Source organism: Miniopterus natalensis, chromosome 4, assembly GCF_054644295.1.
Source record: "Miniopterus natalensis isolate mMinNat1 chromosome 4, mMinNat1.hap1, whole genome shotgun sequence".
NCBI classification, from domain to species: Eukaryota; Metazoa; Chordata; class Mammalia; order Chiroptera; family Miniopteridae; genus Miniopterus; species Miniopterus natalensis.
In genome coordinates, this window is record NC_142084.1 from 99,062,326 (window position 1) to 99,079,474 (window position 17,149).

General features: G+C 57.8%; 3 protein-coding genes across 4 annotated transcripts in view; 2 read left to right on the top strand and 1 right to left on the bottom strand.

The window, feature by feature from the left end:
• Positions 1-163: 163 nt before the first annotated feature.
• On the bottom strand, positions 164-5,281 carry NUDT1 (nudix hydrolase 1). Its single transcript, XM_016212980.2, has 3 exons — positions 5,083-5,281; positions 705-850; positions 164-480 (listed from the first exon to the last, which is right to left on the bottom strand). The coding sequence occupies exons 1-3, from the start codon at positions 5,232-5,234 to the stop codon at positions 308-310; spliced, it is 471 nt and encodes a 156-aa protein (XP_016068466.2). The 5' UTR covers positions 5,235-5,281; the 3' UTR covers positions 164-307.
• Positions 5,282-5,707: 426 nt separating this feature from the next.
• On the top strand, positions 5,708-10,475 carry MRM2 (mitochondrial rRNA methyltransferase 2). 2 transcript variants are annotated; one of them, XM_087817040.1, is made up of 3 exons: positions 5,708-5,717; positions 8,457-8,746; positions 9,873-10,475. In XM_087817040.1, exons 1-3 carry the CDS (start codon positions 5,710-5,712, stop codon positions 10,313-10,315), a joined length of 741 nt encoding a protein of 246 aa, XP_087673166.1. In that variant the 5' UTR covers positions 5,708-5,709; the 3' UTR covers positions 10,316-10,475. The 2 variants fall into 2 exon arrangements, with proteins under 2 accessions (XP_087673166.1, XP_016068478.2); XM_016212992.2 differs by lacking the exon at positions 5,708-5,717 and having other exon boundaries at positions 7,411-8,746.
• A 2,352-nt stretch (positions 10,476-12,827) lies between these two features.
• MAD1L1 (mitotic arrest deficient 1 like 1) overlaps positions 12,828-17,149 on the top strand; it is a 219,740-nt gene continuing 215,418 nt past the window's right edge. The window contains exons 1-2 of the mRNA XM_016212966.2: positions 12,828-12,962; positions 14,671-14,832. Of these exons, the coding sequence (XP_016068452.1) occupies positions 14,683-14,832 (150 nt within the window). The 5' untranslated portion in view covers positions 12,828-12,962; positions 14,671-14,682. The remainder of the gene's footprint in view (positions 12,963-14,670; positions 14,833-17,149) is intronic.

Here is a 17,149-nt window from a genome sequence, read left to right on the forward strand (position 1 = left end):
GCAAGTCAGTGCCCAGCCCCTCCACCAGCAGCCACGATGAGACTGTCACTGAAGCTGCCCCCTTGACCCTGCCGGCTTGTAGCTCCCTCTCCTGTTTGCCCCGTAATGCGGGTCACAGCCCAGCATGTCTGGTGCCTTCCTGCGGGCGCGCAGCTGAGGAATGTTGAAAAGTGAAAAACATTTATTTTTCTTCCCATCCAATCAGATTCCAAATACAAAACCCAGGCGGGGCTCACCTGGTGGGCCCACAGCACAGCTGGGTGGCCGGCGGCAGGTGTCGCAGCCCAGGGGCCGGGCAATGCTGTCTCTACACTGTGTCCACCTCGCACAACTTGTAGTCCAGGATGGTGTCCTGGCCCTGGAACTTGAAGTACCCATGGAATTTCTTCTTCTTAAGCAGGAGGGGGAACCAGTAGCTGTCATCCGGCCACATGTCAGCGAAGGGGATTTGGTCCAGGGGGAACCACTGGGGCCGCATTTCTGTAGGGGGTGGAAAGAGCATGGATTTCAGCCCAGATTGAAACTGACCTTTCTTTCCTGAGGCGCCTGCCAAGTGGTACTGCCAGGAGCTTTCGCATCAAGTCCTCATGATGCTGTTTCAGTTCAGAGTAGGAAGGGGTCAGGGCGGGTGTTGGTGCCCCCTGGTGCCGCCTCCTTGGCGGAGAGCAGGGGGCAGGCTGCCAGGTGCACGTGTGGAGACTCACCATCGCTCTCCGTGGGCGTCCCCCGGATGCTGTCTGTGCAGAAGATGTGCACGTCCATCAGCTCAGGCTCACCCGCGAACTCAAACAGGATGTGGCCCGTCTTGTGCAGCGTGTCCACGGTCACGCCACACTCCTCCTGCAGCTCCCTGTGAGCAGACAGACAGGAAGAGGGCAGGAGCTACAGCAAGGTGCCCACGTCCACACAGAGCCCGGAGCAAGGTGCTGGGAAGACCAAGAGTGGAGTATTTGCACGGAGGGCCAGGAAGCCAGAGAAACAAGCTGGGCGGGCTCAGTGTCTTCACTCTCACGGGAAGATGACAGAGCTGCACCCCCCCACCTGTCCACAGCTCCTGCTCTCCCGTGGGCTGCAGGCTGCGGAAACCTGGGTCCTAAACCGAAGGCTTTCCACATGAAGAATCATCCTTCCTCACCCCCACTGAGAGCACAGGCGCACACGGCAGGTGCCAACTGCCTTAACCTCTGTTCCTGCCAGAAGACCCCCTCACCCCTCCAGCCACCTGTTCGCGCTTGATCAAGGCGTGGAGCTTTGTGCCTCTCTCCACTCCCCCCCTGCTGGCCTGTTCTCAGGGCTGCTGTGCTCGGAGGGGGTCAGGGTAAGTCTCAGCGCCAGCACAGCCAGGATGCCCCAACCACGTCAGTGCAGTCGCCTATTTAAAAATATTTCCAGTTGCATGCTGACTGCACAGTCTTGCAAGCAGTCCAGATTCCTCACCCAGGAGGAGCCTTGCTACCACTTCACTGTTTTTCTCTGGGTGTTTCTCTTTTGAACACCCTGCAAAAAAGCTGTAAACGCATCATACTCTGTACCCTCGCCTTTCACACAGAGCGACACTGCACATCGATGGATTCAACCGGTTGGTTTCTCAAGGCTGTTAAAGTAACACAGAGTTTTAACTTGCTCATCATGAAGCCCCTGCCTTGAGCATGGATACACCCGGTACCACCGATTTCTCACTCTGACAAGTGCTTTCTGGAAGACCTGTGCTGGGGACTCTGGGGACCCAAGGTGCTGCAACCCTGAAACTTGTAGTCTGTTTCTCTGTTTAGAGACTCTCACTTCCCCACTGCCCTATACTTAATGCTGTTTCTATAAAAATGTCCTGATTACGTATGCCATTTATAGCTGTATGTAAAAAGTTTCTGGCCCAGCCGGTGTTGCTCAGTGGATGAGTGTCAACCCATGAACCAGGAGCACCGGGTTCGAGTCAGTCAGGGCACATGCCGGGCTGTGGGCTCGAGCCCCAGCAGGGTGTGCAGGAGGCAGCCAGCCAATCGATGCTGATGTCAGTGTTTCTTCTCCCTTTCTCTCTCTAAAACAATAAAAGCATTAAAAAAAAAAAGTTTCTTTAGCTCAGCTCTCCAGGTGGTCCTAGGAGCATGATACAGTTACTTCCTGTGCTTGTAAGGAGAGGGGACTCAGGGAAAACATCAAACACACACACATTGGGTTAAAATGGTCTAATTTTGGTGGATCCACCCTGACCTTCCTGGAAGTCATTTCAACTGTACTTTGTTAGCTGAGGTGGTTAATGAAAATTAGACTCACCTAAAACCCCCGAATGTGTGTGTTGACTTAGGGGTGCACATGGCTACCCAGTTAAAGTAATAAGCTCAGGGGGGCCCCACCCCTCTCAGCAGCAGGCTGGTGGATCTCACCTTTGAAACCTTCATGTCCCGAGTCAACGTTCTGACTAACTTCACCCTGAGTACACGGCAGTGTGAGACGTGAGTACCCCTCATTGGCAGAGCTACTGCTGCACGTCGCCGGCCGGGTGACTCGACGGGGATGATACTGCTGCCCTTTGCAGCGTGCCTGGTCTCGCCTGCGATGCTGCCCCTGAGGGCCATCGAGCGCACAACACTGAGCAGTCATGTGCCTCGAGGGTGGGGGACCCTGGTGCAGCTGGGATCCCTGCAGCTACTCCTCCAAGACCGCCTCCCGGAGTTCTCTGAACACAGTGCTCTGCACCCTTGCTGCGTCGGGAGCCATCAGGGATGCTGGCCAGAAAGATGGGCTCGCGCTCCCCCCTACAGCCCAAATGGACACTCTGAGGGTCCCCAGCCCCCCAAGAGAATGCATCATTCTTGAAGCTCAGGTGGCCCCCCTGCCCTGGGGATGCTGGCACATTCTGGAAGGGATCACACTCCCACACACCACCCTGAGTCTGCAGGTGAGTGAGGCTCTTGAACTACGGCTGCTTTGGGACCCAAAAGGGCAGCTCAGTGGATAAAGCCGGCGCCAGACTCACTACCAAGGCATTTGCAGGTTATAAACTGGGGCGATGGCAGTCATCCCCAAGGCCCTGCTGCTGGGGCCCTGGGACCCATCTCAGCCTGCATTAGAATGCACCATCAGGCCTGCTCCTCTCACCCCGCAGGGGCAGGGGCTCAACAGTCCTTCGTGGAAGGTGTTCTGACCCTTAGCTCCACCCCCCACACCCTACACTCCAGCTAGTACCCCAGTGCCCTTGGGAGAGGAGACGGGGGTCCTGGAGAGAGCTCCTCAGAGCTGACCTGATGGCCCTGGAGCGAGCATGGTGCCACGCGGTCCCCACGTCTACTGGTCTAAACCAGGCAGGCAATCTGTGCCCCAGGAGGCTGACCTTCTGACCTTGGTCTCAGCGTGAGGCCTGTCCCTGCATTCATGAAGAACGCCTGGCCCTTGAGCTCACAGCTTCTGAGCATGGGAACCACTAGTGTGCTGTGGCCACACAGCGGAAAGGTGTTTTCCAGGGGTAGCCTGCTGCCTGCAGGGGCAGGGGACACCCTTGTGGATGCCCAGGTATCAAAAAGGAGGTCCTTCCACAGCTCCACCTGCTGGATGAGGCCCCAAAGTACAAAGACTAGTGAACCTCTAAGCGATTTTCAACCATCTCATGACATGTAAACTAATTACTAAAAACCTGTGGCACACCAAAAAAACACACACTTTTTGCCTATCTCACAAAAAAATAGGTGTAATTTTGATTCACAGTGACAACTATTATTGTGTTGGCTGTTGTCACTTTTTATTTGACCATCTAAGGGAAAAGAGGTCAGTGCCCCTGACTAAATAGTCAGGTACTGTATATTTAAAAATTCTTGCGGCTCACTGGCTGAAAAATCACTGCTTGAAGAGGGCATTTGAAACCTTTATCATAAAGCTGTGACTAAGTCTGAACAAAACGTTGTGGATTTTACGAGGGATCCATGATCTGTAGTGAGGTCAGGACAGAGGTGAGGAATGAAGTCATGGACCATGGGGCTGTGGCTCAGTGGCCTCTGATGGTCCAGTGAATGAGTGGAGGGCCAGCACAGCAGAACTACTGGAAAGCCCAAGCTGGAAAGGAGCCCCGTGCTGGCCACAGATGCAGGAGCTGCAGGGTGTTTGTAACTGGAACCCTGAACAGCAGCAAGACAGTGGACCACTGCTCACGTGGACAGAACGTCAGGAAGAACCCAGACACAAAGGAATATGAGTGATGCTACTTACAGGGTGTTTTTGGATGGGCCAACATCATTCACTGTGACAGAAGTAGGGGTGCAGGCCGCCCTTTGGAGGGCAAGGTCCAGTTCTTAAACACCCTCTGATGAAGATCTGCACTTTCCTATATACACACTGTACTTCAACTCAAACTTGACTTTATAAAGTATCTTAGTCTTGGCCTCATGGAGCACCTTTGGGGGAAGGGCAGACGACTAACAGAATGACTAGAAAGGGTGAGAGTGCTGTGAAGGAAACACACAGGATGAGACTTATTGAGAAATACCAGGAGGGGGGCCTTCTTAGGTGTGAAGGCCGAGGAGGGGTCAGCCAAAAGAGCCAGGAAGAGTGGTGGTGGGAAGGGTGACAGCTTGGGGTGTCCTAGGGGTGGAAAGCCAGTCAAGGGTGAGGGGGACAGAGATGGGAGGCTGACCAGGCCTGGGTAGAAAGAGGAAGCCTGGACCTCTCAGGCCAAGCCACAAGCACAACAGCTTCCCAGACATGTCCTGAAAACCACGACCAGCTCAGCAGCGGCTAAGGGGCACCCGGCGCTCAGCACTGCCCAAGTCCTTCATGTGCATGGTCTCAGTCTTCACAGCGGTCCTAAGGGGTAGGGGCTGGTATCTTTTTAGGCTTATTAAAGGTGTTGTTGGGGAGAGAGAAACGTATCGGTTGCCTCCTGTACGTGCCCTGAGCAGGGGCTGAACCCGAGACCTGGGCACGTGCCTCGGCCGGGAATCGGATTCAGGGGCGGGAGGGCGCCTCTGACAGCTGCGCTGACCGGGCCTGTCGTTCCCACCGCGGACGAAGAGCTGGAGGCTCAAGGGTCAGGCCCCTGCTCCAGGTCCCCGGCTCGCGGCGGGGAAGCCAGGCCTGGCCCCCGCCCCGCCTCACCTCTTGGCGCCGTCCTCGACGGTCTCCCCTTCTTGGACTTTGCCTCCGAAGCCATTCCACCTGCCGGCGCCGAAGCCCCGCTTCTTCATGCCCAGCAGGACCCGCTGGGGCTGCAGCACCAGCACCAGGGTGTAGAGCCTGGAGGCGCCCATGGTCCCCTGGGCGCCACGAGGAGGGGAGGAGGCGGGTCAGCTGGGCGGGGGCGGGGCGCAGGGGGGGCCCGCCGGTCCCGGCCCCGCTCCGCGCGCGGAGGAAGCCCGCCCGGAGCCAAGGGCCCGGGGTGGGGGGCCCGGCCAGGCCCGGGGCGGCGGGGGGCGAGGAGCGCGCCTTCCCTTCCCCGCGGCCGCGCGCCCCCCGCACGGGGCAGGCGTCGGCTCCCGCGGCTCTCGGGCCCGCCTTTCCCCGGCGCGCGGCTCCCCGGGTTCAGCTCCCAGTTGCCCCGGCCCCGGGTCCGAGCTCCCAGCCGCCCCGGCCCCGCAGCTGCCCCGCTCCCGGCCCCGGCCCCGGCCGCCCGGCACCTGGCTGCGCTCCCGCGCGCGCTCCCAGCCCCGCGAGCCACTGTAGGGGGGCGTGGCCTCGGCCGGAAGCGGAGCCGGCACTTCCGGCGGCGCGCGCGGGACGTCGCGGATGGCGGGGTGAGCGGAGGCCGGGCGCCGGGGGGGCCGGCGGGGCGGCGGCGGCCCGTGGGGAGCACCTGCTGCGTGCGGGGGGGCGGGCGAGCCCAGGTGCCGTCGTCCGCAGGGACCCGCCCGCCTCCGTCCTGGCCCGGACAGTCCGCCCGGCGGGGTGACCAGGAGGACCGGGCACCCGAAGCAAACTGTCGGCGAGGCTCGGAGGCGCGACGGGCAGGCACAGAGCTGTACAGGGCTTGAGGAAGAGGGGGCAGGTGAGGTGGCCCTGCAGGTGGAGAGGAGGAGGGGGCAGGTGAGGTGGGGGCAGGTGAGGTGCGGGCAGGTGAGGTGGCCCTGCAGGTGGAGAGGAGGAGGGGGCAGGTGAGGTGGGGGCAGGTGAGGTGGGGGCAGGTGAGATGGCCCTGCAGGTGGAGAGGAGGAGGGGGCAGGTGAGGTGGGGGCAGGTGAGGTGCGGGCAGGTGAGGTGGTCCTGCAGGTGGAGAGGAGGAGGGGGCAGGTGAGGTGGGGGCAGGTGAGGTGGGGGCAGGTGAGATGGCCCTGCAGGTGGAGAGGAGGAGGGGGCAGGTGAGGTGGGGGCAGGTGAGGTGCGGGCAGGTGAGGTGGCCCTGCAGGTGGAGAGGAGGAGGGGGCAGGTGAGGTGGTCCTGCAGGTAGAGAGGAGGAGGGGGCAGGTGAGGTGGGGGCAGATGAGGTGCGGGCAGGTGAAGTGGCCCTGCAGGTGGAGAGGAGGAGGGGGCAGGTGAGGTGGGGGCAGGTGAGGTGGCCCTGCAGGTGGAGAGGAGGAGGGGGCAGGTGAGGTGGTCCTGCAGGTGGAGAGGAGGGGGCAGGTGAGGTGGGGGCAGGTGAGGTGGCCCTGCAGGTGGAGAGGAGGAGGGGGCAGGTGAGGTGGTCCTGCAGGTAGAGAGGAGGAGGGGGCAGGTGAGGTGTGGGCAGGTGAGGTGGCCCTGCAGGTGGAGAGGAGGGGGCAGGTGAGGTGGTCCTGCAGGTGGAGAGGAGGAGGGGGCAGGTGAGGTGGTCCTGCAGGTAGAGAGGAGGAGGGGGCAGGTGAGGTTCGGGCAGGTGAGGTGGCCCTGCAGGTGGAGAGGAGGAGGGGGCAGGTGAGGTGGGGGCAGGTGAGGTGGCCCTGCAGGTGGAGAGGAGGAGGGGGCAGGTGAGGTGGTCCTTCAGGTAGAGAGGAGGAGGGGACAGGTGAGGTGTGGGCAGGTGAGGTGGCCCTGCAGGTGGAGAGGAGGGGGCAGGTGAGGTGGCCCTGCAGGTAGAGGTGAAGCTTGTGAAGAGCACCGCAGGCCTCAAGGCTGTGGCACAGGGCTGCTGAGACAGGAAAGGCCACTGTGGCTGAATCCAGGATGTGGGATGGGGCAGAGAAGGTCAGAGGTCAGCTGCCCAAGCAGGGGGACATGTTTGTGTAGCTCCCGTCTCCAGCCTCCCTTGACCGTTGGGGTTCAGTTGAGATTCGTTCTGGCACCAGGACCACTCCGTGCCCTCTTCCTATGAGACCCCTTGTGCCATTTGAAGGCCGTGTTTCCTGAGTTATTGTCTCCAGGTCTTGTCATCACACTTTGGTGTTGAAGGGGCTTTGTTCTGGAGCCATGGGAATGATGGTGATACCTTTCTTTTCATTAGGAAAGTGGGTTTGGAACCTATGTTGTAGGTCCGAGAGTTAAATTAGGGCAGGTATGGATAGCTCCTGGCAGTCCCGTAACCATTAAAAACCTAACTTTTCCAAAGAAACTTGGAACTTGCTCTTCAACTAGTCACACAAGTTCATTCAGTTTTGTTCAGAAACGTGAAGGTCAGGCCTGGCTAGCTGCCGCCAGATTTGCTTATCGGGGAACCAAGTAGCCAGGCAAGGACCTGTCTTCCTGGGGCTTTTTCGCAGTCTCCCGCCGCTGAGTGAAAGTTGTACCAGCTGGGAAAGAATGTCCCCTTCACTAACTTTGTCAGTACTATTAACTGGTACTGGGAAGATCTTGGTGGATACAAACAACTGTCACTGATGTCTGAGTTTTCCTTATGGAGAAAACTTAGGAGAGGAGAAACATTTATGTTTTTATTTACTTGAGAGAGATTGATTTGTTGTTCCATGTATTTACACGTTCATTGGTTGATTCTTGTATGTGCCCTGACTGGGGATCAAACCAGCAACCTTGGCGTATGGGGACGATGCTCTAACCAGCTGAACACCCAGCAGGGTGAAAAACACTTCTTGGCTCCAGGGCAGCTGCCTGCTGTATTAATCAGCTCTGGCTGCCACAACAGGCTCTGCAGACCAGGTGGCTTTAACAACAGAAATTTACTGTCATAGGGCTGGCCGCCAGGCAGTCTGAAATCAAGGTGTTAGCAGGGTTGGTTTCCTCTGAGGCTTGTCTTCTTGACATGTAGGCAGCCATCTCCTTCCTGTGGTCTCACATGCTTGTCCCTCTGTGCTTGTGTGCCCTAATCTCTTATAAGGACACTAGTCCTATTGGATTAGGGCCCACCCATATGACCTCATTTTAGCTTAATTACCTCTTTAAAGACCAGTCACATACTGAGGTACTGGGGGTTAGGATTTCAGTATGAGTTTTGGGTGTCACAGTTCAGTCCATGCACCTGCTTTCTTGCTGTGGCTTTGTCAAGTTGCCTCCCCTTCTGGGCCCCTGTTCCCCATCTCTAAAAATGCAGGGGTTGCATGGACGGCCCCACTGAGCTTGGAACTTGTGGATGTGGGATTGCAACCTGTCGGCTCCCTTTCCCTCATCAGGTCCTGGAAGCTGGCGTGTGCTATCCTGCAGTGTCACAGGTTCCACACAGCTGGGAGTCACTACAAGGCTCGGACTGGTGCTGAGCACCTGTGGCTGATGCGGCATTTGAAGGACCCATTTGTGAAGGCTACTAAGGTGGAGAGTTACCGGTGCCGAAGTGCCTTCAAGCTTCTGGAGGTGGACACGAAGCATCGGATCCTGCGGCCCGGCCTCCGGGTCTTAGACTGCGGGGCGGCCCCTGGGGCTTGGAGCCAGGTGGCTGTGCAGAGAGTCAACGCTGCAGGCACAGGTGGGGTCTCCTATAGCTCTTAGGGGAAGCAAAATCTGTAGACACCATGAGCCAGAGGACAGAGGACTCAGAGCGGTTGAGCCGCTTTCCGAAGGCAGAGACGTCTGAGTTGGTTGTTTAGTAGTAATGATGATAAAGTCAGGACACTGACATTTTCAGAATGGAAAACATGGTAGAAAGGTACAGTGATAATTAAAATCACCTCACTTGTGTGTTGGAGTGCATCCTTCTAGAATTCGTTTTTGCACACATAATGCCATATATATACTTTCTTTTCAGAGTGCTGTTATACCACAGTCTCCGTGCTGCTGTGGAGCCTTAATGGAGCACTTTTCCTTGCTTAGTAGTGCTGTCTTTCTGTGACAGCAGCCCCAGAAGTTTCTAGGTCCTGGTTCCTGAAGCCCTTGGTCACCCTGAGGTCCTGCTGGGGCTCCAGATTCTCAACTCCAGTTTAACCTGAGGGACTCAGCTTTTATCTTTCATATTTTCGGGTTTTGTCAAAGTTTTTTTTTTTAAGCCTCACGTGAGGAGATGCTTATTGATTTTAGAGAGAGGACAATAGTCGTGCAGGCTGGAGGTCTTGTTTTAGGTAACATGAAACAGTGACATCTTTTTATTTCACAACCGGTAGCACTCAAATACGGGCAGGGTATCAATTTTGGACCTTGTTTGCATCTGCCCTTTACCCCATATCTTGGCTGCCTTCTCACGGAAAGAATTTGGATTAAGATGCAGATGGATTTGCTGATTCAATCCAGAGGCACTTTATGTGCTAGTGTATTTTCTATTTTAGTTCATCAGAGATAAGGACCCTCACGGAGAGCAGCCTCAGGAAGTGAAATGAATTCAGAGCTGGGGACAAGTCCAGTGGGGGACCCCAGGTCTGCATTTCACTCTGGGACAGTCACTGAGCCTCTCTGGGCCTCAGTTTCCTCAGCTGTAGAGTGAAGGACCACCCCTCCCCACCCGTGTTCTTGCAGGATGTATAGAAAGTGGGAAAAGACCTGTGTCTGCCTGTTTGCATATTAGCTCTTTTGTTTGGCCCTATTTCATTCCTTTGTGGCATGAACTTGTGTGGGAAGAATCAGGGGTAAAATAAATAATTCATTCACTGTTTCCTCCTTAGATCCCAGTAGCCCTGTTGGCTTTGTGCTTGGGGTTGATCTTCTTAACATATCACCCCTGGAAGGAGCAACTTTTTTGTGCCCCGCTAATGTGACTGACCCAAAAACCTTGCAGAGGATCCAAGAACTGCTTCCTGGCGGGAGAGCAGATGTGATTCTGAGTGATATGGCCCCCAATGCCACAGGGATCCGGGGCCTGGACCACGACAGGCTCATTGGCCTGTGCCTGTCCCTTCTGGACATGGCTCCAGATATCCTGCACCCTGGGGGAACATTCCTCTGTAAGACCTGGGCTGGAAGTCAAAGCCACCAGCTACAGAAAAGACTGACAAAGGAATTCCAGAGCGCGAGGACCCTGAAACCTGCAGCCAGCAGGAAAGAATCCTCGGAGGTGTACTTCTTGGCCACACAGTACCGCATGGCGAGGGGGTCTGGGGAGCACTGAGCTTTCTCCTGCCATTTCTGGTTCTTTTCACTGCAAATACAGCTGCAGGTTCCTGAGGTGCGGTTGGGGGGCCTGGGCGTGGCCTGGGATGCAGCAGGCAGGACAAGTGAGGGATAGAACTCTGTTCAGCAGCCATTATTAAAAACTGTCTATCATGCCATTTGTGGGGAAGTTATTGAGACAAAGATGCCAGGAGGAGAAGACAGGTGGGGAGGGAAGGGAAGAACCACTGAGGCAAAGCTGGAGACACACCTCCCGCCGCCCTCCTCTACAGCTCAGCTAGTTGGGAGGAGCAGGCTCCGCCCTTGCTCCGGGAGCAACACAGGTCTCCAGTTGTGATTTTGGCTCCACAGTATAATGTAGAAAAGCCTGAAATTTCCATCTGGGGGTTAATTTCCATGTTTGGTGAGTGACTTGGAAATACACCCCTTCTTCCAGCAGGAGGGTTCCCAGAGCAGTCAGGGGAGGCGGTCGGCAAGAGCTCACGCGGGGGTGGGTGCTCCGGGCTCCGCGGCCAGCAGCGGTGAGCGCGTTCACTTCCCTTGACCCTCCGGGCTTAGAGCCGTCTCCTAACAGGCTGTGTTGCTCTGAAGGGCGTTCCGTGCGTGTGAGTTGGGTGTTTAAAGACGTTTACTGGTTTCTTCAGAGCGTCTCCTGCGGGCGTGCTCACCCCCAGCGGCGTGCGCTCGCAGGGTCGGCGGGGTCCGGGGCCAGGGCTCCCGGGCCGGGCGGGCCCGCTGCCGACTTCGCTTCCAGGGCGGGCGGTCCAGTCGGGGCACCTGCGTCCCGCTGGGGCCACGCGCTCCTCCGGCCCTGTTCCTTCTGGGGTCGCGAGCTTTGTCCCCCGGAAGAAGGGCCTGCAGGGCAGACCGGCCGTAGCCCGCCCGGGGCGCCTGGAGGAGAGGCGCGCGTGCTCCGGGCAGGCCGAGGTGCTGCTGCTCCCGGCCCCCGGCCCGCGGGCCGTGACCCGGAGCCCTGCGGCCCAGGCGGGGCCGCCCCCGACGCTCACGGGGCACCCAGAGGGCGCTGGGAGGGCCCCGTCTTCTTTGCCCGGCGGGCCCGAGGAAACAAGGCCGAGGGAACGCGAGGGGACGCGGGTAGGCGAGTCCGCGGGCGGCGGCGGCGGTGCTGCTCCGCACGACACGGCGGGGGGCGGGGCACCCGACGGTCCCGTGGGCCGGCCGCGGGTTCCGCGCTCCCTCGCGGCGGGCTCCCCGGGGGTGAGCGGATCCCGGAGGCCCCGAGAAGCCCGCGGGGCCAGCGGCTGCGCACGCCCGCAGCTTGACGGCCAGTCCCGCCTAGTCTCGCGAGAGCGCAGCCGCACCTCGCACGTCTCGCGAGACGCGGGCGGAGAGGAGGGAGATCTGAGCGGCGACTGCGGCGAGGAGCTGACGGGGCTGGCCGGCGAGGGGTCCGTCCCAGGCCGGGCGAGGGGGGAGTCCGTCCGGGGTCGGGCGGCGAGGGGTCCGTGCGGGGTCGGGCGAGGCGGGTCCGTCCCGGGCCGGGCGAGGGGGGGTCCGTCCGGGGTCGAGCGAGGGGAGTCCGTCCGGGGCCGGGCGAGGGGTTCCGTCCGGGGCCGGGCGGGCACCGGGAGGGCCGAGCTGAGCGGGGGCTGGAGATCCGGGGCGGCCCTGGGGTCGGGTTAGGGTCCAGGTCCGAGCCGGGCCGGGCTGTTGCTGAGGCCGAGGCTGGGCGCCGCCCCCTCCGTCGTTCTCCCGCCGTCTGGCTCTGACAGGGCGCCCCTGGGCGCCCCGCTGCCCTGCTCTGTCCTGCGCCGTCCCCGAGCGCTCCCTCCTCTGTCCCCATACCCCCACGTCTGTCCCCGAGCCCCCCGTGACTCCGAGCCCTCTTCTCTCTCTCTCCCCCCTCTCCTGTCCCTTGCCCCTCCTCTCTTCCCGACCCCCCCGTCCCCGAGCCCCCACACGTGCCCCTACCCCTCCTCATCCTGTTCCCCTTTGCTCCGACCCCCTGCCCCTCCTCCCCCTCTGTCCCGAGCCCCGGTCTGTCCCTGACGCCCCTGCTCCACCCCCGCCCCTCCTCCATCGCGCCCCCATCGCGCCCCCCTCTCCACCCCGCTCCCCCCTCCTCCGCAGCTGCTGACCCCCTTCTCTGCCCCCAGCTCCCTCTGTGGCCAGGGTCTCCGCCTGCCACCCGCTCGCGTCCGAGCCCCGCTGCTCTCGGCGCCCCCTGCTGGTCCCCGAGGCAGCTTCGGGGAGAAGGGGCGGCGGGACCTGCGGGGGGGCGGGGTCGCGGCGGCCGCGGAGGAGGCGCCTCTCCTGCGGGGTCCCCAGGGGGCCCCTGAGGCTCACCTGCCTCTCTGCCGGGAGAGGTAGGAGCCCCGCGGCTCCGCACCGGGCGCGGGTGGGAAGCCACCTGCCTAGCCAGCTGCTGGCGGTCGGCGGATGGGAGCCGCGCTGCTCACCGGTGTGAGCGTAGGGGGAGCGCAGGTGGCCCGTGGCCTCTGTGGCTTCAGCGGTCATCCTTTGCCCAGGACCAGGGGGCGTGGAGAGGCAGTGGGCTGTGCGCTCCCAGCTTGGGGCCCGCGGGCTGCTGGAAGATCGGGGTGTCCCGGATGAAGAGGATGGGGTTTGAGCTGCGGCCTGATGGCGGGCCTCGTGGAGCAGCTTAGTTCCAGACCGCTGAGAATGTATGTGCTCTTTCATTCCCGTGTGCTGCGCGCTCCGGCTCTTACAGGGATGGCATCTTGAGAGAGGATATGTTGGCCAAACTTCCCATCGTGGGATGGAGAGTGCAGTGGTCTAATCTTGGCAGATGTAAGGGTCAGCTCTGCTGCCGCCCGCGGAGGCTCAGGGCACTGGGAGCACCAGCTCTGTTCTCTCCTCCAACCCGCTCTCCATTTACAGCATGAAGGAGAGGTGGAAAGAACAGACACCTTGTGCAGGGGTGGGAGTGAGGGCCTATGGAAGACAGGGCGCTGCACGCACAAGGCCACGGTTCTTGTTAAAAAGGAAATTATGGCCCCGCAGGTGTGGTGCAGTGGTTGTGTTGACCTATGAACCAGGAAGTCACAGTTCGATTCGGGTCAGGGCAGGTGTCCAGGTTGCGGGCCCCATCCCCAGGGTCAGGGCACATGCCCAAGTTGCTGGCCCCATCTCCAGGGTCAGGGCACATGCCCAGGTTGCGGGCCCCATCTCCAGGGTCAGGGCATGTGCCCAGGTTGCGGGCCCCATCTCCAGGGTCAGGGCACATGCCCAGGTTGCAGGGCCCATCCCCAGGGTCAGGGCACATGCCCAGGTTGCAGGCTCCATCCCCAGTAGGGGGCGTGCAGGAGGCAGCTGGTTAGCCACTCTCATCACTGATGTTTCTATCTCTCTCCCCCTCTCCTTTCCTCTCTCTCTAAAAATGATTAAAAAAGAAAATTGTGAATGAAAGATTCCTCACTTTCTGCTTTTATTGGGGGGGGGTTGTTTTCAATGTAATACTTAAGGGAAATCTGCTGGAGTCAGCTTCTCCTGAGGGGAAAACAGCTATTACCTGTGGGAAGTCACACCTTTTGGCTGCTAACTGTGCCTGCTGCACTCCGCCTCTTTGCTGGCTGGGCTGGTAGCCTGGCTGGTGTGAGGCCAGAATAGGCACAGGCTTGGGGATGCGGGTTCCTTGCTGCTGCTTGTCCTCAGCCTTCAAGCCTTGGCTTGTGGAGCACAATCAACCTGTAGAGCCAGGCAGACCCAGCTTCCAGTCTCCGTTCTGTCACTTCCTGAGATGTCTCATGTCAGATTACAAGCAGAATGACAGTCAAACTCTTTGGCAGCAGGAGTGCCATCTGCTGCTTGAAGACTTAGGGACTCTGTAACCTTTACAGCCACTTAGCAAGGCGGGTTTCGTGATGTCGGTTTACAGATGACGAAACTGAGGCTCAAGGAGCCTTGGTGCCCAGTAAATGTCAAATACCTTTCTTTTTGGTATTTACTTGGTTGAAAATAGTAATTTTTTGATGTCATTGTTAACAAATGGGCATTGTGGTCGTGGTCATCCTGATTGCACTGCCATGTGCTTTGTTGTGATTCCCAGAAGCCGGGCTTTCTGTGAGTGTGTCTGTGGGAGAGGTGCACTGCCTGCTGAACACCCCCACCCGGGAGCTGCCTGTCTGCCCCGCTGGTGTGCAGGTCGTCACTGACAGTGGCTTGGAGGCATGTTGGCTTTCTATGCCTCTTATTTCTTCTCGGTAAATCAGCAGTCTGGGCTCCCAGGTAACCCTGGAGAACATGGTTGTGGACACCAGAATATTTGAAGGGCTCTGAGAGAGTGGCAGGGGTGGTGAGGTTCCTCTGGGCAGCCAGCAGAACTGAAGTTTCGGGGGAAGGCTTGCTGTGACCCCTCTCATCTTCCTCCAGAGAGACGCGGCCATGGAAGACCTGGGGGAAAATACCACTGTCCTGTCCTCCCTGAGGTCTTTGAACAACTTCATTTCTCAGCGAGTGGACGGAGGAGCTGGACTGGATGTTTCCACCTCTGCCCCAGGTTCTCTGCAGATGCAGTACCAGCAGAGCATGCAGGTGAGTCTTGTTGGAAGAGGGGTCTCTGGGTGAAGACACCTGTCCTTAGGTGGGGCCTATTCAAGTTCTCTATAGTTCAGGTGAGTGCCCTGTGCTGGGATCAGGGTCTCTTAAGTAAAGACACCTGTCCTTAGGCTGGTTCAATTGCCTTATACAGCAGGTCCTCAAATAATGTTTCTGTTGATGAGATGCTATAGGAACATAACTCTAGTTTATCTCAGTTAACCTGTGGTAAAATTGGTTTCATCACAAGTCGTTTTGCTCAAAGTGTAGAACCTATGGCTAACATTAAGTGAGCACTTACTGTAGTTGGGCAGGTCAGCGTTTCCTCAGCCCAGAGGCCGTCTGTCCATCTTCCAGATCTCCAACGTGGGTATTCATAGTGTCGGGAAGATAGCTGGAAGCCATGGACTGGCCCTGAACCGTCCTGGTTAATAGCCTGATTTATCTGCGGCGCAGAGTGGGTCTGGTGCTCAGCGTGTGCTCATGTTAAGGAGCTCACAAATGCTAGTGATGGGATTGGAATGCTGGTTTCTTCATTTAATTGAGGAAAACCCACATGGCCTGGGAGCTTGGCCACTGATGGTGCAGTCAGCTTCTGGCTCCCTGGAAGGTGTAATACAGGAGAAGGCTATGTTGTAAACACAGGTTCTCAGCCTGGTGGGAAGGCCAAGGCAGTGAGCAAGGCAAAGGATTGGGTATGTAATGGTCTCAGCCTGTGGGAGGTTATTTGCAGATCTTGGCTTCAGTATGCCGTGGGGTGAATTTTACAGTTTTACTCTGATTATAGTGTTATTTCCCTTTGTTCCAAGTTCTTGGCAGTGCTCTCTGTAGACACAGTTGTAGAGAGGTCAGGTGGCCTGAAGGACTTCAGCTTCTAAGGAGTTATGGGGTTAGTCCCAGTTGGGGCAGGATCACTGCGTCTTACAGGGAGGGGGCATGGTGTCTGCAGGCTTGCCCAGGCCTCACCACTCTGCACTGACATCTGCTAAGTCAGCCCCTGACTTCTCTGCTGTGTTCCTTCTCTCCTGTCGGCCCACCGTGCTGCTGGAACCATTTGGCCGCAGTGTCCTGTGTCAGACATGGGTTCCTGTTGCTCTGGGAGCCCCCTGGAAGCTCGGATGCACTCATTTGCTGAATGATTGAGTTACTATATGTTTGTTAGTGCACTAAGTTGCTCACTCTCTTTTTTTGGCAAGGACTGTAATTTTTTTGAAATTAGGTTTTTTGTTTTTGGTGTTAAAACACTTTTTTATGAAATAATGGTGGTAATAGATTATGCTGTGATCCTTGACCACTGGTCAAAAAAAGTAATAATTTTATTGATGCACATGCCTAGGAACTTTTGGCCTATCTGTCAGGACTATGAATCTAGAATTTTGGCGGCCCCAGGTCTCACTCAGTTAGTGCTGGAAGGGTCAGTAAGTGAGTGGCAGAGCCAGACTGAGCTGATTAGAGGCATGCTGCCGCTGTACCCGCTGTGGGTCCCTGACCTGTCGTCAGTGCTTCTCTCTTTCCTAGCATGCCTCCCCCAGCTGTAGATCTGGGAGCCTGGAGGCAGAGATCAGTATTTCTTGCCTACCCCCTCCCCCTCCCTCCTTTTAATAAGGCCCCCTGTTTATGTTTGAAAGTGTTCACGGTTTGCTCTGCTACACATCAGTGTTTGTGTAAATATGAAAATAATGTTTTGCCCTGGCCTGCATGGCTCAGAGATTAAAGCGTTGGCCTGTGCACTGGCAGGTCACAGATTTGATTCCCAGTCAAGGGCACATACCTGAGTTGCAGGTCTGATCCCAGTCCCTGGTCGGGGCAGGTGTGGGAGGCAACCAATCGGTGTGTCTCTGTTATATTGCTGTCACCCCCTCTCCCCGCCTTCGCTTCCACTGTCTCTAAAATCAATGGGAAAAATAATCCTCACTCAAGGAGTGGCCTCTAACCCCCTAGATGCCAGTAGCACACACACTACCACCTCCTCTCGTGACACTGCCAAGTGTCCCTGGTTGAAATAAGAACCACTTGCTCTAGCTCAGTGCTTCTCAAACTTCAGTGTGCATGTGAGTCCCTGACACTATATATAAAGGGATGATTCTGATTCGGTGTCTCTGGGGTGCATCCTGAGGCTGCATGTCCGTTAAGTGTCCAGAGGTGCTGTGCGCTGGATTGCAGGCCATTCTGGAGTGGTCAGGCGCTAGCCCACCTGAAGAAGAGTCCCTTATAGTTGGTGATTCTTTGAAACTATTTCATGTGTCTTCTGAGGCCCTTCAAGGCTTGAACTCATGTTTGTTTACCTCTTGTCTGTGGGAGGTAGACTTCTAAG